The sequence below is a fragment of the Manacus vitellinus genome, unplaced genomic scaffold (assembly GCF_001715985.3).
Source record: "Manacus vitellinus isolate BGI_N305 unplaced genomic scaffold, ASM171598v3 scaffold_25_pilon, whole genome shotgun sequence".
NCBI classification, from domain to species: domain Eukaryota; kingdom Metazoa; phylum Chordata; class Aves; order Passeriformes; family Pipridae; genus Manacus; species Manacus vitellinus.
Window position 1 is genome coordinate 8,399,824 of NW_021939882.1, and position 22,580 is coordinate 8,422,403.

The following is a 22,580-nucleotide window of genomic DNA, read 5'->3' on the forward strand; positions in this document are numbered from 1 at the left end:
GGTGGATGGGGTCACTGAGGAGTCCTGTCCAGGTTGGAGACTGATGCCATGCAGAGCACCCCCTACTCTGGGGAGGAGTGTCACTCAGAAGGCAGGGACTGGTTGTGGGAGTCAGTGCTGGAGGAGCCCTGGGGCAGAGCCATGTGTCAGACAGTTCAGGGGAGCCAGGGGACAGTGGCCCCTGCCCAGACAAGGTGCTGGAGCAGAGCACAAGGAGGTCTGAGCTGACTGTCGAGGTGCACCAAGGGCCGATGGCACCCCTGAGGGAAAGGGACCAGGTGTCAGGTGGGATAACAGGGCTGGTAGGGCAGCTGCCCAGTCCCACAGTGCCTGCACCAGTCCAGACATGGCAGCCAGGGTCAGCCAAAAATCCAGATCATCAGACACATCCACGGTGATGAGGTCCGAGGTAGAGCCAGGAAGGTGAGTTGGCAAGGGAGGTCAGGATCAGGTCCAGGGACAGCAACCAGGGTCAGCCACAGTCCAGCGATCACCAGGCAAGTCCATAACGATGGGCAAAGAGGCCGTGGTCAAGCTGGGAAGTCAGTCTGTGGGACAGGGTCCAGGTTCAGATTACTGGGGTCCGTGGCCAGGCACAGGTATGGCTGTTGCTCTGGCCAGGCCCCAGCAGCAAAACCTCAACTTCAACCCACTCTCCAAGAAGGGATGGCCAGGGCCTCTCTGCCAGGGCACACAGCAGCCTCTGCCCCACAGGTGCTCTCTGAGCTGGCCCCAAGCCCAAGGAGTCAAACCCTCGTTGTTTTGGGGGATGGATGGGGGAATGGAGGAGCCCTTACAAATAGTTGCAGTAAACCTGCAATGACACTGATTTTCTCTTTGGTGGCACCAGCAGGACTCACACATGTCACAGGCTCAGAGCAGCAGCTGGGCTGGCAGGGACCTCTGAGGGGCAATGGCACAGCTGCTGCTCCGAGCAGCCCACCCACCCCAGGGCTTTTGCTTTGCCCGGTGAGTGACGTACCTGGAAGAGCCTGTTGCACTCCATGATCATGTGGGCCAAGCCCTGCGTTGCTGCCAGGTTCTCACTCAGCTCCCTCTGGTCTGGCTTCCCGAGGCTGCACTTCCTCTGACTGGATCTGTGGGAAGGGGAAGGTGAAAGGAAGGGTGAGTGAGCGAGGTGCTGGGAACCACACACAGAACGCACTGCCCTGAACGGCCCCTGTGTGCCATGTACCCGTGTCACGTTCCTGCAGAGAGGTGCACAGATAGAGCTCCCTCCCAGCACACCCCAGAAGTGTCCAGGGTACCACTGACCAGTAATAATGGATGCCCAAGAAAGGCAAGTGAAGGATTTTATTCCCCAAGCACGTCATCACACACTTGGTCAAGGACAGCAATGACCCCAAACTGATTTGTGTGTAGACTTCATATATCAAGCCCCTTGGATACCTGCAAAGCCCATGTAGAACCTTTTAAATCCTTTGGCCCAAACCACGCCAAACACGTTTTGGAAACAGTCCCCTCTTTTAATTCATATTCATGATATGACACCATTAATCCTGGCTTCTGAAACTTTTAGCTACGTGCATTCCTGCCAAACAACTTGAAAATTGGGTGGAAGATAATAATCCTCAGTGCTGCTCCTCAGAGTCAGACCTGTCAGCTCATCCCCTTTGAAGTTGGAGCCCTGCACCGAGGCATTAATGCACAGCTATAGCAGAGCTAAAGCTTCAAAGCATCCTGGCCTCTAAACACTGACAACAAAGAGAAAACTCCATCTCTATTTTTGGTCCTAGCATTTCCAGAGTAATGTTGATGTAAACCAAAGAGGTACAACTCTCAGAGTGAGACTCCCAGGAGCTCCAACACCAGAGCAATCCAGCAGGACCTGCTGCTGCTGCCACTCCATCACATCCCCAGCTGCCCTCTCCGTGTCCCCACAGCTCCCTTGCCGTGTGCTGGCTCAGCACAGGGATGGCCCCAGGCATTTTCAGATGTCTTGTGCCACTCAGGAGAAAACCCTTAGTGTTTTGTTTCCCCTCCCCTCTGCTGTCCAGAGCCTGTAAGACGCCAACAGCACATCTGACAGCTTCTGCTTTGGGGCTAGTCCTCACCTATAGATCTCCAAGTGATGGGTGCACAATGCTTCCATCCCAGTCAGCTGTGCATCCCTGCCCTTGCACGTGCCTGTCCATAACTCTGGAGCACAGAGCAAAGAGAACAGCCCTGCCTCAGGAGGCCAGATAAGGCATGAATGCTCTCAGAGATTATTTGTCTACTTTGGCCCAAGGGCACCTTCCTCCCTGCACGTACAAACAGGGGATGTTATGCAACCCAGATACTTTTACTTTTTAAGATAAATTTACAGAATCCCTGTGGCTCGATTTGGCAGGAATGATCCCCCTATCACCCAGCAGAACCAGCGCCAGTAGCTGCTACAATCTGCCAGGTACCTGCAGGGCCTTGAAGCTGCACCTGGGCTCAGGTTGCCAGTGCAGGAGCACATTTCCAAAGGCCAGCACCACTTTAAAGCCACGAGCTGGTTCCTGGGCAGCTGGACCCGTGCACAAGCACAGGGAATACAGCAGTGGTGAGGGACACACACAGGCTGGTGAGGAGAACAGCAGAGGTGCCTCACCACTGCACTGGGCAGTGAGTGGCTGGATCTCTCCATGTGCTGCTCCTGCTGCACCTGAGCAACCAGATTTAAGGCAAACCCCAAGACACACACACACTATTTCCCCCTCAAAAGCAGATGCTGACCCCAGGCCAGCTAAAGAAAGCATCGCTCCAGCAAAGGAGACTGTGGACAGCAGCAGTGCCAGCATCAAGATGTCAATACCTAGTGGAGGAGGAGGAACTGTCCCGCCTCAGGGTGTTGAGGTGAAACAAAGAAGGTGCCAGACAGACAGCAATGTTGGTTGGGGTCATCTGGTTTTCCTCGACAAAAGCAACCACGTCTCGCAGGAAGAACAGGAGGATTTTCAGAGCTTCTCGGTTTTCCTCTGGGAGAAGGAGAATGGCAGCCTGGACAGCCTGGAGCTGCTGATCCTTTGGCACGTCTGGAAACAGAAAAAATGATGAAAATCACACGTGGCTTGCAGAGGCAGTAAGAGAAATGGTACATTTGATGTGACGGCCTTTCCTTGTCTCCTGTGAGTTAGGGACAGGGAAATGGATGAATGCTTGGAACCCTGGATGTACAGGATAGCAGCAGCCTGTTAACTTATGTCAAAAAAGGTCACATTATCTAGGCTGCAAAACCCCTCAGAAATCTCACACTTTGCCTTCCTAAACCTTCTCCCAAAAGCAAGACCATCATTAGTCCCTTCAGCAAGTTCCTTCCCCAGCGCAGCTGCTTTTTGAAAGTGAATTCCTTGATGGAACCTGTTTAAACTGTATCAAATGTGAGATTTCAGCTTCATGTTTCCTCCTTTTTTGGGCTGAGTCTCAAGGACAGTAACAGTGAGAGCACAGGCAGAAAGCTGCAGGCATTTCCTGGCAAAGAGGCTGTTTCACAGCAGCTGTGCTTGGGCACCCTAATAAAGAGATGTCATCAATATAACAGGACTTCTTGCACAAGGAGCTCTGTCATACCTCGAACAAGGGGAACAGATTAGTTCTTTGTTTCACATAAAGAAATGACTGTTTAAAAATGCAGTTTAAGGGGGCTGCTGCAGCATGTTATTACACTCACCCTTCAAGGAACAGAAATTAGCTGGCCCATAGGATGCAGATGGGAAGCTTTGAAGTCCACAACTAACTCATCTTTTCAGAAATGTCCTGCCTGACCTGTCTCCTCTGACTACAAGGGGACCTGGTCCTAGTCTGAGTCTGGCCACTGCCTTGAACAGCTGAATATCAAGATATCCAAGGCATTGGAAAACTGTATCCTTTGTTACCTACATTGGTAGATGTGGAGGAAGGATTCACAGAGCCTGCTGGTAAATATGGGCTCGGGGAGGTCTCGGAAATACTGCTTCACCATGTCTGCCACATCAAATGCTGACTGCCCTTCGTAGCAGACGTTGTTTGGGTTGGTTTCATTCATTTCTCTTAAAGACAGGATCCTGGATTTAACACCAGATTTTCGGAACAGGCCAACCTGTGGGTAAAAGAAAATATTGGAGACAAAGAGAGGACTCATCAGGCATCTAAATTCTGACAAAAAATTGATGCTTCACATTCCTTTGATAGCAAAGACCCTCTGACAGTGGGACCTAACACCAAAATACTTTTGTATAATTAGAAGTAGCACAGACATTCCTCCCAGGGCAAACCATGCCTGATGCCCACAGAATCAGAACATGCCAATTGTCATGTTTGTTTTCTTTTTATTTAATGCAAAATTACTCTTTTTGACTTTTACAATCACTGCTATTGACGTCTGTCCGTTTGCTTGGGCAGGCTGTGTTCACACATGTCAGCTGCAAGTTTCATATACAACAATGTGTGTCCATCCAAACACAAACACACATCCATGCCTGTGCTGGAACAAACAAACTGACTCTGAAATCCACAAGGCTCAGGTTTAACACATCTGATACATCTAATCCATCCACAGGCTGGCAAAGGGCAGTTGCCATCCTGAGGGAAATTATGATTTTATTTTTATTATAATTTAATATAATAATTAAATTATTAATTTAATATAATTTATTTTAATGTAATTGTCAATCAGGTTTCAGGCAAAAACCAAGATTTAGAAGTTTCCCATGGACTCGATCCCAACACAGCTTCTGCTGACAGTTTTGCTTTGTGTCACTGAGACAGTATTTACATTATTTGGTTTATTTATGTTAACCAAATGGGTACCACGACCTCAAAACGAAACACACTTGAGACTGTCACCTCACAGACCACACACACTTTTGTACTTTGGCACGATATTACACACCTAGACAATGGCAAAGCACAGGAAAAGAAAAAAGTCCTTTCTTTAACTGATGTGTCTCATGTCCCAGGGTCTCCCATGCAGCTATCCTGTGAAAGTACCATATTCAGCACACACTCCCACTGCCACCTCCACTTAGGGGATAAATACGGAGCTGAGATCCAGAAAAAGATGTTACAGGCACTGCTGTAATACGTTTTCTCTCTGCTTAGTGGTACATTTCAGCTGAAACAAGGTTAATTTTCACATTAGCTCTGGCACTACCAGCAACCACAGAGCAGAGGGAACAATGACATTGTCTGGCAGATTTACCTCCTTAGGGAGCAGAGACATGACACCTCCCCAGGCAAAGGCAGCCTGGGTGCCTGCACCAGCTGCAGAGGGCTTCAGTGAGGCAAGGCACAAAACCACAATACAGGACTAAAGGCATTCCCAGCAGGAATTCCCAGCACTGCTATTTCCTCTCAGGCTCACACCTACACCTGTCTGCCTGTTCAGAGCCTCGGGGGGGCAAGAAAGTCCTTCAGAAAAGAGGGAAAGCAGAGTCTGGTTCCCTGGAGCAGATCCATTCATGGCCTAGAGCTTCTCTGGGCTGCCTTGAGTTCATACCTGGTCAAGAAAGTGGCTTCTCAGGTAGTCCAGGGCTTGCAGGATCCCGTTGGGCAGTGGGTGGCTTGTTCGCTGCACGTTCAGGAGTAAAGGAACCCCAAACACGTTTTTGTCCTTGTAGTCAGAGGCTTTTGGTTTTTTAATGAACTTTGGTATGGTCCTGGAAAGAAAAAACCAGGACATGCAACATATTAGGTCCCCAGCACACTCTGCCTGCTGCTTTATGTGCATGGGAAAGCATTTAGTTGAATACCTTGTCACAACCCAAATTCTGCCACAGACCTGCACACACAGCACCATCAGAGAGAGAAAATCAGTCAAGGCGATTACAGGAATGACTTCCTCATTTCCTTACAGAAATTAGCTTTAAAAAGCATTCTCATGGGAAATAAATCCCATCCCTTTAGGGCACTGCAAGCTTTTTTCACTTCTTTCTGTGTTCAAGCACCAGCTCCCTATCACAAGATGCTGACTGATGTTTCTAAGCCATTTAGGTGTGTGACTTTGTCACTGTTTTAGTTCAGAGACTGAAGAGCTGCATTCTCAGCCCAGCCAGCTCTCACCTCAGGTCCTGCAATCCCTGTGAAGCACCTCTGACAAAACCTTGAAAACAGGCAAATTTAAAGAGAAACTATGTGTTTTAAAATCAGTAACAGCACAACCACTAGGGAGGAGCCCACGTGCAGCCCCACAGCAGAGGAAACCCTGGAGCCATGGAAAGAGGCTGCTGGAGATTTAATGGGATGAAATTCCTCACGTGTAATCTAGACAGACAAGGGAATTCACCTGCTTACAGCAAATCCTCTCTTTCCAGCACAGGTTGCTTTAACATTAGACGACTTACCAGTTCCAGCCCTGCCTGCTGGAAGGGGAATATCTGTCCATTAAAGCAGTGAGTTTCAACAGTGCCAGCTTTTGTGTCCGGGCCAGCTGGGCAGCAGACTGGCCATCACTCTGCATGGAAAGGCTTTCCAAGTTCACACTCTCTTCCACAGACCAGTGTTGCTTCCTGTGCCTGTGGGATAAACATTGCTCAAGCTTAGGATCATCCCCATCATCCCCATTAGTTTTCTGTCTGCAGCTGTGAAGCACCTAAGGCTCTAAATGACCTGCAGCTGCCAAACACCACATGGTTAGCTGCACTCATACAAGGTACTTCCCATCCAGGAGGTCCTCTGGTAATACCAGCTCTTTCTCTAAGAAATACAGCAAGCTGGCAGTAAGGCCTGATTCCAAATGTCTGAGTGCTCATGCAGATCATGAGTGTCCTGCTTTCAGTAGAGGACAGATGTTGTCACCAGAGTAACTATGGACTGGTGGCACCTGGCACCAGCAGTGCAGACCCTGCTGCCTAGAACAGACTTGAGAATACTTTGTTCTGGCAAAGCAGTTACATTTTGAGTGGCCAGAATCAAGGGGAAACCCAAGGATGGCTGACCTGTTGGCCTTTTTAGAGTCTGTGATGAATGTCAGATCTGCAGAGCCAATCTCCTTGCCCAGGCCACAGCTGCTCTCTCCCCTAGTGTCCCCTGCTCTCTTGTCTTCTGAGCCCTCCGTTTCAAGAGAGCTTTCTTTAGGGGAGGATGGACACAAAGAGGTCAAGTCACTGGCAAAGTCAGAATCTCCATCATCTGAGAAGTTCTCTGTCCACTGATCAACCAACTTTTTGAGGCCGTTGACATCTGCTATAACATTGTTCAGTTCTGAGAAAACATCATCATCACCGACTTGTGTCGCCTCCAGGTTGTCAAGGTCCATATTGGGCATGTTGTCATACACACTTAGCCTGTTACAGGAGCCTGAAAGGGGACTCCTGGGGGCTTTGGGCTCCTTGGAACTGCTTCTGCTCCGGCTTCTCCTGCACCCGTGAAAACTCCCAGTTCTCCAGTTGACAGAAGAGTTGTCTGCTGGAGAGAGGGAGCTGTCTGTAAGTGCTGTGGGGAAGGTGCCAGGTTTATGGCCTTGTGGTATTTGAAACATCTGAGATTTTTGTAATGTCATGTCATTTTTCAGGTTTTGCTGAGATAGGTCATTCCACAGCAAGAGCTTGCTGGAGTCTGTGTGCTCTGCACACATCCCCCTTCCCTCACAGGGGCTGCCTGGTTTTATACCAGGACTTGGAGTGCTCACTGTGCTGCTCTTTCCAGACTGACTGCTGCTGCTGTGACTCTGGGGAGAAAAGGAAGAATTGTCCTTTGTTTGGATGCCAGAGAGGTCAGAAATATTCACACAGTTCAGCATCTTCATCTTTTCTTCACTAAGCCCTTCTAGAAGAACAGGTTCACTTATTGTGGGTTTGGCCTTTGACTGACCACTCCTTAAGTTGCAGCTCCTTAAGTGCAGCTTCTCCATTTTCTTTAGAAGGCTCTTCCTCTTTTTAGATGGCGACTTATCCAAAAGCTTTTGCTCGCTGGTGTTATTTAAAAATTCACTGGGGGGAGGAGAACAACTGAAAGTAGAGTCCAGTGCAGGTACCTTAATTGAGGAACACCTCGAGGAACTCGTGCTGGTTTCCACATCTTCAAAAGGTTTTGGGGAGCTCACAGTGTCACTGTCAGCACTGCTGGTGCTGTGAACTGAGGACACATCGTGCTTCTCTCCATGATCCAGGAAGACACTGCTCTCCTTGCTGATGATCTTCAGTACTGGACTGCCTGGGACCGAGGCACTGGCACCTCCCTCTGCTGGGAAACCCTCCAGGCTCTCGATTCGAGACCACCTCTGACTGCACCTCTCATAAGCCCACCTGCTGCTTATTGCACAGGGTTCATCATCTTCAGAATCATCACTCTTAGAAGGGGGAAAAAAAAATACAGTTCGAGGTCAATGTTTGGCAAATTTTAAATTACAAAAAAAAAAATAAAAAAATAAATTAACCAAAAAAGGAGACTTAAATTTTCTGCCTACCTCCAAAACCCCCAAGATAAACACATGGAAATGTGACCATTCATTCAATGAAGGGCTGCCCTGAGTTAGTTGAAAAACATGTTGACAAATGACTCCCAAGCACACTGACAGATCTGGGAAGTTTACCACAGGAAAAGGTGGTAGATTTGCTCTAAGGGTGAAAAATCCTGGGGTGTGGCAAATCTAAAGCATTTGAAAGATAATTTTGTTGAATTTACATGGCCTTTCCTAGAGCCAAACAAATCAAACACTCTGATGGCCAAAATCCATTCATTTTCAGGTAAAGAAGTGTTTGGCTGTGGGACTGTGGCAGCATCAATATCTGTGGCACCCTCTTGGACTCCTCAGCCTCCCCTGACTCCTGCCCCAGTTGCTCTATTGTCCCCATTCCAAGGGAGCACTGGGATAGCAAAATGTCTCTTCTCTGTTCCTAATAACAGAGTGGAACTTTCCAAAAAACTAGACATTTTTCCAGAAGATGGCATTATTTTCTTGCTAATCCTGCACTTAATCCACGGTACCTCAGAGGCTTTGCAGTCCTGGTGTTGCCCAGCCAAGCTGTGACCATCACTTTGTTTTAGTTGCAGAACTTTTTGTGGGAGAGGACAAAACCAAACCCAAACCCACCCATCTTCTATTGGCTGAACATTTGAGATGTCTATTTAATTTCTTTGCTTACTCAGTAGGAGTGAAATTTCACTTTCAGGACTTAAATAAGGTGTGAAACTGCTTAGGAAAGCAATGATAGACACGTTGAGGTGGGACCATCAGCTGATCAAATTGGACAGTAACATGTGCCAAATCAATTTTTAAAACTGCTTCCAAGCCCACTCCTAACCTACCTTACAAAGTTACAAACTGATAAATGCGTAATTTCAACCTCCATCCTCGTATTTTTCAGCAGAAAAGCAGAAAAAGCTTTGCAGGACGGAAGAGAATAAAAGGGAAAGTTTAGAAATGGCTAATCCTTCATGCACTTCTCAGACCCAGGTTTTTGATGCAGTAGCTGGACACATTTTTAGTGAGAACAGTGACTGTGCTTTACAGACATACCCGTTTCCTCTGACGGCCTATCTCCACTTTCATTGACGCACACTTGTTCAACGTGTTCAGCCGTCTGGGGCAGGAGAGAAAACACAGAAGTTTTAAATTTAAACTATTTTATTTCTTGAAAATGAACATGTGCCAGTACAGCTGTGATCTTCTACCACAGTGTCTTCATTATTGGGGTCCAAGACTGACATTCTTTTAGAGGTTCCTCCTACATTTTGCCAAAACCAGCACCAGTAACAACCCCATGATGTTCACACTCCCAGTTTTGCCGTGTTAAAACTAGAGAAGACAACCATAATTAATATTTTAATTTAAAAAATCATATTATTAGCTTTAATGGTTGTGAAAAACTGTCTGCTGATTTAAGATTTTGAAACTCTTGAGTGGGCTTCTTAAAAAATAATTTTTTAAATAAATGAAGGCACTAATTCCTTGGAAGGACTTTATTATCTGTGATTTTAATTAAAGCTTGTGGAATCCAAAAGGTCCCAAAACAGTCAGTCACTTAAATGCCAAACAACAGGAGGCACACACAGAGCCTCCAAGGAGCACTCAGGACAGAAGTAATAACAAGCAACAAAATATACTTAAATTTCTCGAGTGTCTGCTGTGCTTTGGAAGTGTAAATGTGAACAATTCCTCTTGGTGCAGAATTTGAGTTCAGGTGACCTGACGGGACAGAAAAGGACCAAAACACTTTGCCAGGAGAGGAATTTTCCAGTCCCCTTAAGAGGTAGAAATTCTAATTTCTGCTACAGGAACTCTGCTGAACAATCCCACCACGAGAAGGCTTCAGTAACTGTGGTGTGAAGTGAAGCAGAATGTCTCACACTACCCTGGCACTCCTCCACGGGGAAAGGCCAAAGGGCTGAGGGTCTGACTTTGCCCTGACAGTGTAATTTCACTTGTGTGCTCTGAACAGCTGTGGCAAAACAATAGTTTCAAATCAATACCTTTGCTTCTCACTCAGGAAAAAAAGAAGGAATCTTGTGCATACAATTTTTTCTGTTTATCTGCTGGAACAGAATTTGGCCAGTCAGAGGAAATTCCTGCACTCTGTTATACGTGATCCTGGAGAGCAGCCTGCTATGCTTGCAGGGAACTGATTATTTTTTTCTCAGCCTGCAGACATCTCACATTACAGAAAAGACAGATTTGATGCTCAGCATAACATCCCCAAGATCTTGGCTGGAGATGTGCAGACACATGGTTACTTCACTTTTAAATTCTTAAAACAACCAACTTCACTGGTACTAAACCATGTGCTTGAGTGATTTCCTTCACTCACAGAACGAGTGACTTTGTTAGTTTCTGACAAAAACAAAGGCATGAAAAAGGAATGACAAATAACTGTGGGGCCTGGAGGTGTTAAAGGTGACTCATAATTCATGTTTACCTGAAGAGTGATTCAATCGCATCTCCATCTAAAAATTCATGATCTTTCCTTACAGTTTTTACATCAATGGGAAACTGCATATCTGTAACAAAGAAGTTGAATCTGAAATCCGAGTTTTAATTGCAAAGACTTTCAATTTTGCAACATTATTCATCGCGGGAAAGGAATCTAAACCTATTTTTACAGCTATATATTCATGCAAAGGTCCTTCGAGTAAGTGAGGGTTAGTTCCTTAGAGCAAGTAGAATAAATGCAGGGATCTGCTTGCTGCTGTTAGTTACTGGTAGACAAACACTCCTGCTTTTCCAGGAGCTTGCAGTGCCATAGGCAGGAAATACAAAACAAAGTTTAGCTTTGGTTTGGTCCTCTGCACCTTCAGGTGCAGAACAGGGAGTATTTCACACGAGCTCTGTGCTGGTGATGTTCAGCACATGACACACGCTCATGAGCTGCAATGAGTCTGACAAATCAAGCTGAGCTGGAAGCTGATCGATCCACCAGCTGAGTGTTTCAGCTTCTGAGATCTAACCTTGCAGATGAGGGAACCAGTAAGATGCACTAAGCATTTTCTTGGCTTACTTTTTTAAGCTTACTTTTCCCAGTCTGTAAATTACACTGCATAAGCAGCGAGGGGATGCAGGGGATTCATTTTCCAGAAGCATGGCAGTGTACATTTCCAACACACATCTTGTAGAATAAACTCTGCTGTAGTCAGACAGGAAGCATTGCCATGAGGCAGCATGTTTCATAGCATACAGCTTTCAAATCCAGCTCTGTGGCTTGGCTTCGAATTTTTAATTTTGCAGTGATCGGGGGAGGTGAGAATGACAGCAGGCAGAAGTCACTGTTGGTTCTTTTAACTTTGGTTAAAAGAACTTTGGTTCTTTGATAAAATCCCTCTTAAAAATAAATTACCTCTTGTTACATTTATTGTTTGTAACAATAAACATATTTCAAAGAAGAACTCTTTTAAGGTATAAGTACAAGTGTGCCCTGAAAGCTATACAAGTTCTTAATAAATCCATGCCTCCCCCACAAGAAATAAGCGTTCTTTGTAGATTTAATGACATGAAAAACATGCTTAAATTGCTTTTTTTTTTTTTCTGGCTGGCTGCTGCTGAGTATCAGTTTTAAATGCTTATGATTGCAAGATGATTTTTCCATCATTCTTTTTCGATACACCAATAAAGCAATCTGGCTCAGGCTGGAGAGCCTTGGAGGAGTTTTGGTTGCAATCAATGGTCAGAAAAATACTCCAGCATTACAAGTAAAAGAGCCTGAGAAAATTATAAGCAACTAAAAATCACAAAAGCAGAGATTTGTCTGAGTTACAAGAAAAGGAAACCACGAAAGATTTGCTCCTTTACAGAATTCTACTGAGTCCCTGATGAGATGTCCCTTCTGCAAGAGCTTTACTATTTTTCTGAAGATTTGCATGAATATATGACAGAATTTGGAAGTGCTTCCATCAAAACTGTCAGGTTCTGAAATATATTATTTATGTGAACAATTCCACTCGAGTTCAGTGTCAGCTGCTTGCCAAGTGTCTGTGATCATACCTTCAAAGAGCTGAGCATACTGGGGAAACCCGGCAGCCCTCAGCCAGTCACAGGCTTCTCTGGCTTCAATTTCTGCAAGGAGAACACACAGTTGTTTGTGTCAGTGCTTTCACAGTGTGAGCTCATTTTACCTGGTGGATTCTCCGAGGATCTTGTATATTAGTGCTTTGTTAGGATGTCACTAAAAAGGAATAAATCCTCATATCCAACTCACTTACATGGCTCCAGAGCAGCCATCCCACCATAGGATGGGTAAGCAAACATATGAGATTCTAGATATGAGCACATACTTGAGATACACATGGGTGCACATCAGCTACCCCTGAGGTGTGGGCAGTGGAGCATCTGTTACATGTTGAAATGAGTCACCAGGGAAGGTGCAGAACACACAACTCTGCCCTGGCGCAGCAAAGCCCCTTCGTGCATTCCAGCTCTGAGAGATGGTGATAAGACACAAACAGACCCTATAAATAAACTTAAAATGATATCACAACGTTAATAACACTGGACACGGCCTAAGCATTCCCAGAACAAGAGTTCTCAGGAGTACCTGTTGCTAGGGTCTATCAATATTTATTTCCTTGCCAACTACCTACGCAACTTGGCAGTCCCTGCAGCACTGCAGATGTCAAGAATTAACTGCTCATTTTGTGACAATTCCTAGAGCCCTATGGCCAGTTCTGTAATATTCCCACAAGAGCAGAGCAGAATATAACTTCAGAAACTCACAGAGCACTCACCAGATTCCTCAAAAACACAAACAGGTCAGCATGAGTGCATGCCATCAGGCTCTAAGCTCTGCCAATACTAGAAATTACTGGCTCTGTGGAAGAGGAGAGGATTCCCATACACACTTTCTGTAAGCCTGTGTGCAGTCCAGATCATGCCACAACAGACACCAACCTAAAGGCAAAGACTCCTCTGAAAAAACGTTTTTAAACTACCTTAAAATCAAACATGCTCATTAGAGAGAAATGTTTTTAAAGCACCTTAAAGTGGTAGCATGATAGGCTAGGCTTGTTCCTTAAAACTATTTTCTTTACACATACACTCACAGATTAGGATTCCAAAGCACTTGACATACATACCTGTTCAAATTCCCTGCTTGCTTTGCTCAAACTTCTCAGTTGCAAGTCACCAGTGCAACACATCGTAGAATCTCACAAAGAAATTGCACAACTTCCATGATTTTAATGTTCTACTTCCAAACTTTAAATTGTTTCCATTATCACTTGATTATTTTGGACAATGCCATCCATAAAACAGGCTTCCCTGTGCAAAGCTCTGTGGCTTTTTCATCTGAGAATAAAGTTAAACCACAGGAAGACAAGGATGTTTTTACACTAAACAGATGCATGGCTCCTTTTTTTTTTTTTCAAACTGCAGAAGAGAAACTAATTTCTTCCACAACAGCCTATATAGATTATGCCAACATTTATTACTATACTTAGTGCTGTAATTTATCATAATCTTCACCACAACACAGCATTTACAGAATACCAAGAGAGGGGGCTGAAAAAGACCAGCAGAGCAAAAAAAAATAAATGAAAGAAAACAATCTTTAGAAAAGAGCCAGGAGGGTGACCACTCAACACCAAAAGTCTTCACAAAGTGATTTTCACATAGAAAAGCCCAGTGAACTCACTCAATCATCTCAGTGTGGGGAAACTACAGCTGTCCTAACTCCAGACCTTGGCCCATGCACAGCTCCCCTGAGCTCAGACAGACAGTGGCTGTGCAGGGGTTGAAGATTCCCCAGTTCCCAGCACGTTAAAAGGACAACTCCATTTTTAGAGCAAACCAAGCCCTCGACTGTGATGCAAATAAGAACAGGCAGAAAAATATTTTGCACCTGGTGGTGACATTTTCAATGAATGTGATTGAAAATTCACACCTACAGGTGGCCTTTTCCATAGGACAAGGACACAGGAGCTGGGGGAATCTTCTGTGCTAACATAAATCTTCATGCCTTTTAAGGTACCTTTTCACAGTCACAGGGGAGGTTTAGATTAGATGTTAGGAAGAAATTCTTGGCTGTGAGGGTGGGGAGGCCCTGGCACAGGTTGCCCAGAGAAGCTGTGGCTGCCCCATCCCTGGAAGTGTCCAAGGCCAGGTTAGATGGGGCTTGGAGCAACCTGGGATAGTGAAAGGTGTCCCTGTCCCTGGCAAGGGGTTGGAATTAGATAATCTTTAAGACCCCTTCCAATCCAAAACATTATATGATTCTATAAATTATCTGCCATTAGATTTTATGTGATTATTCATTGCTAAAATAACTACCAAAAATGTCCTCCTGATACCTCCACGTTTCAGTGGCTTCTATGCTGCCTCTTCCTACTGGAAATTGAAATCATAAAGGGATAATGGATGGCTAGGAATTTTACTGTGGTGAAAGGAAATTCCCAGACCAGCCTGTATTACTATGATAATGAATATGAGAGGAGGAAATAAAAAAAAAAAAAAAGAAATAATTACTCAAAGAAAAGTAGCTGCTCTCCATAGGGCCATACTCAGCACTGACATGCAGGACTGCTTTGCTTTTATGGCACGTGCAGCATGAAGGACAAGCTCATCAGACAGTAATGGCAAAATGCAGATGAAGCTCCCCATCTCCCTTGATGGAGAGTTCTACAAATAAAAGTCACAGAGACGTAAAAGAAGAGCAATAATCACGAGTAGGTTGATGGGTGACACCAACATACCCACCCTGGGCAGCAGCTGCTATAAACGTGCCACAGACACTTAAAGCCCTGCTTATAACAGGGAGGGGCTGAAGTGGCAACCACAGCCCTGGCAACTTGCATGAGGCTTTAAGGCATGCCTTGAAAAACAGCCAAAGCTCAGTTTCCTAAATAAGATTCCTCATGGAAAGCAGAGATGATCTTCTTGAAGACTCTTTGGGGCTATTGAAAGGACCCTCACACTATATTTTTGCCAAGACAAATAGTATAGATGAGCCATTTGTGAAGACCCATTCCAAGCTTGAATTCACATCCTGTCTGCTCTACCTCACATGATGAAATGCCCCTTCCCAACCAGCCCCTCTGCCTGGTTAGAGTTTGATTTCCCATTTCTGCAGTCACACTGTAACTGCAAAAGAATCTTGCAGGTTTACAAACTAATTTCTAGAATCAATGTGCTGATAAACCCAAGCTGATAGAAACTGTGTAGTCCTTCTTGATGTTAGGTCAGATCCTTGTTGGAGAGGAAAGAAATGGGGGAGCCTTCAGAAAGCAATTTGGAGCAGCACCCCCAAATATCACAGCACATCTGCCAGTGAATTGGATGTCCTACAAGAGCATGACATTTTTTTAACATCTTTTGGGTGCTATCTGTACAACTGAAATAGCAGAGTAACCTAAATGTGTCATCTCCCTCTCCTGAACTGATTTCATAATTAAGCAGATGAAAAAAACACCTGCAAAGCTTAATATCCTTAGAATAGAGGCTGCCAGCAACATTTCCATGCCAAGCCAGCTATTTCCCCATGGGCTACGGGTGGTAGGTTACTACCAGATGTTTATGAGAAACAAGGCACAGCACAGGGCCTGTGCCACCCTCTGGCTGTCCTGTGTTACACAGGTACGTTCTGTGCTGAAGGTTCAGCCCAGTCCCACTGCAAACAGCACTCAAACTGCTGGCTGTGCCCCAGCCTGCCTGTCCCAGCAACCCCAGCACACCAGCCCTCCACAGCTGCTGCCCCTTGTTCCCCACTGGGATGCTGCCTCTGCTCCCCTGCACCCTCCTCCCCAGAGCCCCAGTATCCCCATCAGCTTGGCTGTGACACCTCTCCTTCATCCACTTGGGCTAAAAAACTGTGTTCCCCCTGAAAAAACTGTGTTCTGAGCACTGTCCTGTTTGCAGGCTGGAGCACCCAGACTCCTCAGGTACTTAGAAAGCAGATGCTACAAAGTGTATTAATCCCTGTCGTAATGAACATCAGTGTTAACAGGACTGTTTGCAATAAAGAAAAGACATCTGTGCTGAAATTTGGGCATTCTGTCTGAGAAGTTTTCCTCACAAGAAGCAGCACTTTCCTTACAACAAGGAAGAGGCAACAACTGAAACCAGTGAGCTGTATATCAAACAGGCCACTCAGCCTTTCTATGAGATGATCACAAACTTCAGCTAAAGAGTGTCAAAGTGTACTTCAAATTCTTAAAAATACTCTCTCTAAATAAAATAGGAGGATACAAATTTCTGTTTGAAAGCATAAGCACAGCAAACCTTACTGTCAGGATGCAGTGTGACTTCCAGCTGCACAGACCTGCTGCCAAAGCAGGAGATTTCTTCCTTTCCTTTCCCCAACTTCCTACTGCTCCTCACCATCACCCTGAGCCTATGCCAGGAGGTTCCATCAGCCAAAACAGCAGGAAACTAGTCACTTTTTTTTTTTTTGTAAGGTCAAATTTGCGATGTTTTATCTTTCTGAATCTGCTATCACATGTTCTGATGAGCTCCAGTGGCAGGACAAGGGTAGTGGTGGGTATGTGCAGGGAGAAATTTGGGAACATGCCCTGCCCACCCCAGCTGGCAGTAACCAGGGAGCTCAGTCTGGTGTGAAACCTTCACCTAAATGTATCCCTTTTCACAGAGGTGTCTAACTGTAGGTCTCTCAAAGCAATTTCTAATCAGGTTTTCAAAACCCATAGTACATGTTTTACTTCTATCCTCGTCCAAAATAGTTTTCCAGTTTTGACAGGTAGGAATCAAATGGTGATCAGGACTTCATTAGTTAAAGGGATTTATATTTCAGCCTGAACACCTTCCAAAACCATGCCAGGAAGCAGAACAGTTTGAGAGGTTTTCTTGCTTGTTTGCAGCACTAGTTACTGCAGGATCCTATTTATGCCCTTTTTTGTGGGACACAAGTGTGGTGCTTGTGGAAAGGAGCTGATTTCTCAACATGCCCAGCACAGAGCCACGTGCAGACAAGAGAACAGAACAGAGGGTAGGACTGACTCCTCACTTCGACTACATTTTACATCACTCTGGAATGAAACAGGCAAAAATCCAAAGAATGTTGCTCTTTCTCAATTTCTGTCATTATATAGGAAGAACATTTTTTTTTCTCCACGTGGCAGGAATCCTCCTCAACAGCCACAGACAAGCAGATGCCTCAAAACCTGCTTGATGTGCCACAGCCTGGGGAGGTGCTGCTGCCTCCTCTCATCACCAACAATCCCGAATTGTCCCTCTCAGCCTCTCCAGTCCTGGAGTCAACAAGCCCCATGAATGCTTGGCAGCCACATGTCAAACTCTGCATCACATTTTTCCTCCAGCTCACGAGCCATCAGCTGTGAGCTGGCAGGTCCCTCACACACTGCCTTAGATCCTGTCATTGCTGGTTCTGCTGCCAGTGGGGGAAGCAACAAGGGTTTTTTGGGTTCCATTTGAAGACAAAACTGTGATTTTCCCATTACATCTTTCTGGTTTGTGCATCTTCCCAGAGCTATACAAATTGGTGTATCTTCCCCACAGCTGCTAATGAGCTATTTCATTCTATACACACTCTGTGAAAAATGCATTTGCAGTGCTAGAACTCTGATTTCTGCGGGATGTTCAGAGCTGCATTATACCTGAGGCTGGATTTTCAAGAACTGCTTTTATTTATGTTATCTCCTCTTACTTAAAAAGAGTCAGAACATGTTGTCTCCATCTTGAACGCTCAAACACGATGCTTTCAAAGCAGGGTGTTTGCACTGACCAGGATAAGCATTCAGGGACTTGTAAAACCGTCAAACTCTCAAAAAGCTAAGATGGATCATAAATAAATGGCAGTGTTTATTCTACTTTCCCTTGTGCAATGCAAAATATCAAAGCCTAATAGTACTTAGCTAGCCCACTCAAGGAAGAGAAAAAAAAAGATTATAGCTTGGAATTCAGCCAGGATAATTTAGGCTCCATGCAGATAGTGAACATAAATGTCTGGAAGATGAAAAGGCCAAGATATTTGTCCTTTCATTCCTACTTTACTATCATGCTGGTGTTTTGGAACTGCAGCCAACTCTTCAGTTATCACAGCTGGGAACTGCAATGTATCTCAGAACTTTGTGGCAACCTTAATTGCATCTTTATCCAGCTCCTTGGCTTCAGCTCCCCAAGCTGATTACCAGGACTCCCAAGCTGATATTAAGGGTCTTACTCAGGTCCTTGTCATTTGCCTCCCATTTGGTTTCTAGGACTCAGAGAAGTTTAAAACCTTTTTCTTTGCAGACCACATTAAGTAGCTTGTCAGTGCTGGCTGATCTTTTCATTGCTTCCATGTAAGTTAGAGAAGGCAGTGTTTGCTCCACAGGAATTTCAGAGGGCTCAAGGGAGTTAGGTGTCTAACTCACATCAATTTAGGAGAGTATAACTCTCTAATTTCCAATTCACACTGGAAAATCCTCATCCAAGTAAGTGGGGCAAGAGAGGGGATTGTAACCCCAGATATGTTGCTTCTCCATGACTTGGCTCTGCTGGCTAAAAAACAGGAACCGATCCCACATTTCTCTGACGCAGAAGCTCCTTATGGATGTTTTTTCACGGGACCCTTGTACGTGATTGAGAAACACTTGATGCAAGATTCCTAGGAGGAACTGTAGCAGGGAGGGTAACTACTCACTTCCACTAGAGCCAACACCAATAAACCTCTAGCACAGAAGTAAAAAAACCCAACGCAACCTAATTGTCTGCGCTCTTTCATCGTGTAGCAGTAAGTTTTCCTTAATTACACAAAATGCTAATAATACCACTGTGTGATACAGGTTCAATCAATGCATAAAGAACTATTTAACCCAACAGAGACTGCCCAGTAAGTTGTTACATCTAAAAGCGAGCTGGTTTATTGGCCCTGCTAAGACTGTGTTGAGCCTGCTGACAGCTGCTGAGCCCAGGGCAATGGACAAACTTTTACTGGGTCACTGTACCCTGGTGGAGCTTGTTGATATTCAAAGATAGACAGCAAAGTCAGGAAATCTACTCAGCACTTTCCAAGTGCATCTGGCTAGGAAGTAAACCCAGCAGCTACTGGAAGAGCATGATCCGAAGTGTGGACAGCCTGGGAGCTGCTGTCACACTAACAAAGCAGCAGTAGGAAACAGCAGCACTCACCTGGATCCTCACCTGGGGACATCATCTGCCATAGAACCCACATGAATCCTCGCCTGGGGATGTCAGTGGCCATAGAACCTACCTGGATCCTCTCCCAGGGATGTCAGTGGCCATAGAACCTACCTGGACCCTAACTGGGGGATGTCAGTGGCCATAGAACCCACCTGGACCCTAACTGGGGGATGTCAGCGGCCATAGAACCCACCTAGATCCTCTCCGGGGGATGTCATCTGCCATAGAACCCACCTGGACCCTAACTGAGGGATGTCAGTGGCCATAAAACCTACCTGGATCCTCTCCGGGGGATGTCATCTGCCATAGAACCCACCTGGATCCTCTCCGGGGGATGCAACTCTGGGCGCCGGGCCCCGGCGGCCGCTCCGCGGCCGCTGCCGCCGCTCGGCTCGGCGGAGGCGGCGGGAACCCGCACTGCTCGCGAGGCAGGGACCATCCCCTGTGCGCGCGCAGCCGCCGGCCCGAGCCCCGCCCGGGATACGGCCCCGGCCGCCCGGCGGCTCCCGCGCCCGCGAGCGCTCCTCCTGTCCCCTGGCTCCGTAATCCGCTGCTGCCCGTGTCCCTCGCTCGTCCCCGTGTGAGCGCTCGGCGTGTCCGCTACGCTCCGTGTCCCTGCTTCCTGTCCCCGCTCGGTCCGATGCCGCAGGAGGGGTGTCCCGCAGGTCCCTGCCTGCCCCTGGCAGAGGTCCCTGCCTGTACCCGCTGCACGGAGCCGCCACCCCATCCCCGGTGCCCCCCGTTCAGAGCGAAGCAGAACCTGAAGGCAAATCAACACCTTCTGGCTCACCTCAGTGTTTTAAAGTTTTGCCAACGTCATTCCTCAAAGTTTTACTAAATTAGCTACTTTTCCGCTTTTTCCTTCCTAAAAAATACCTAGAGCAGTGCTGCATCTACCCTGCACACAAAAAATCGGGAAATAACTGCATCCCGCCTGGGAGATGCTGTGCCCAGGGGCACAGAGGGAACAGAGCAGAGCTGGGATTCATCCTTACAAGTGATCTGATTCCCGAGATCGACTGCCACCCGGCCATGCAATGTGCTTGTTGTTTTACAGAGACGACCCTTGCCACGATGGTTTTCATGGAACAGACAGAACCTGTGCTTTTATTTTGCTTACATGGCCTTAGTCTAGACAAAAAATAGTTTGTGGTCTCAAAAATTCACATGCATTTAAGCAACAGATCTGGGTGCTAAAAACATATGATTGTGCTTTGGGACCTCTGAAACAGGCTCGGTTTCTTTGCTTTTGCTGTAGTTCATTGCTGCTGTGATTTGACTTTCTGCTTTTAATGATGCAAATCTAATAAAAAAAACATGATCAGCCTTTGCAGCCTGAACAGTCATTGTGCAGGGATAGTCAACAGGTACAGAGTGTCATGTAGGCTGGTCTCAGAAGAACATATCAGAAGTATTAATACATTTAAAATTATTATTAATACATTTAAAATTATTTTCCCAGAAGTCAACTTTAAATCTCTAATAATTTTATGTCTGCTGGACTGTCAGGATACAGTTCTATAGGGCAGACAGAAGGGTGGGATGCTGTGTTCACTTACAGGGGTTGACAGATAATTCAAACTCAATGAACTGCTCCAGGAAACCAGACCAGTTTCCAAATTTCTGTAGGACAACTTCTTGTAATGTTTAGGCTCTTACAGTTTGGACCTTAAAACACAGATGGAAAACCAAGAAATTGAATGAAGTGGCATATCAAAAATTTTCTATTTAAAATAAGAATTCTTCTGGATGGGGTTGGTTTTGGTTTTTTGGGTTTTTTCTTCCCTAAATGACAACTTAAGAAGTGAAATAATGCTTTTTTTCCTCTTTTACCAAGTCTCATTTAGGAATATTATACCCTAATGAAGTTAAAATTTATGGGTGTGTTTCATTATCATTAGTTTTCTGTATAACAAACAAATGCAAAATTTGCAGAGATTATGATTTATTTTTGTGCAATTGGTTCCTAAATGGACAATTTGTACAGCACAATAAAGAAGATGTTTGATATTGGCACTGAGTGACACAACACAAAGGAAATGAAGGTAGTGTGATATATGGTGTTAACTGTGATTAGCCAAGAAAATGCTTTTTGCCAGACCCACCCAAAGCCATATATAAAGTACACACCCTGCTCTGATTAAATTCTCAGCTATGTACTTGGGTTAGGGAGGCAGAATGTATAATTTAAATCTGGGGATAACATCAGTAGACTGCTCCCATACGATAGAAATGCTCCAACTGGAGCCTGCAGGTTCTGTTTCCCACCCATTTTCCTTTGGGCATTTCCAATGAAATGACACTACATAACCCTAAAATGCTCATTTTTCTCTCTCTTTAATAGTAAACTACCATCAAAGTTCCCAGTGTTGCATGGGATCAAGAACAGGCCCACAGGAAATCTCAGGGGTGAACAACTTCAGTAGGACACAGCACTCAGTGAAGGATTCCCAAAGGTTTTTCAGGAAGGAATCACATTCCTCTATTTTGATCATTTTTTTCTATCCTGTAGTACCACAAACTTACAGAATCCTTGCATCTCCCTGACTAAAGGAGGTTCAGCCCCCACACAGTAAGTTTACACTCCACAGAAGCTGGTCCTAAGCACCTCCATCTGCAGCAGGAATTACTGTTGTCACAGGGGTGTCTGGAATAAGGATGTCCCAGGTTCTGAAGAGGCATTGGGGTGTTTTCACAGCATGTCGAGCCCTCCACACCCAGCTGCCTGGCCAGGGACTTGTGGGGCTGCTGATGGAAGTTCCCCTGTCAGAGGGAAAGATGACAAGAAAACATGTTTCCTGCTCACCTGGGCTTTTCAGTTCCCAGCTCTGCAGCTCACCAAGGACCACCCAAAACCGTCACTAAAGCCTCAAACTTTATGTCACTGTTTGGGATCGAAGCCTGGAAAATGGGATTTTTGCCCTACATGGTCATTGTTGGTTGTTTTCCTCTTCTCCAGAAGCACCTGCCCTTGCTGAAGGCTCTCCAGAACCTTTCTGACAGGTTTCACTACAAGCTTTGAGCAAAACCCCAGCCACCAGCCTACTGTAGGTCAGCACATGCAGGGATTCTGTGCCCAGAATCCAAACCAGAC

The 22,580-nt window shown here is 45.7% G+C and overlaps 1 protein-coding gene across 1 annotated transcript; it reads right to left on the reverse strand.

The window, feature by feature from the left end:
* On the reverse strand, positions 1-20,213 carry LOC103761698 (rho GTPase-activating protein 7-like). Its single transcript, XM_029960196.1, has 11 exons — positions 19,762-20,213; positions 12,380-12,459; positions 10,821-10,902; positions 9,425-9,488; positions 6,903-8,254; positions 6,309-6,479; positions 5,465-5,624; positions 3,868-4,066; positions 2,804-3,023; positions 983-1,097; positions 1-548 (listed from the first exon to the last, which is right to left on the reverse strand). The coding sequence occupies exons 1-11, from the start codon at positions 20,211-20,213 to the stop codon at positions 531-533; spliced, it is 2,913 nt and encodes a 970-aa protein (XP_029816056.1). The 3' UTR covers positions 1-530.
* Positions 20,214-22,580: the final 2,367 nt, after the last annotated feature.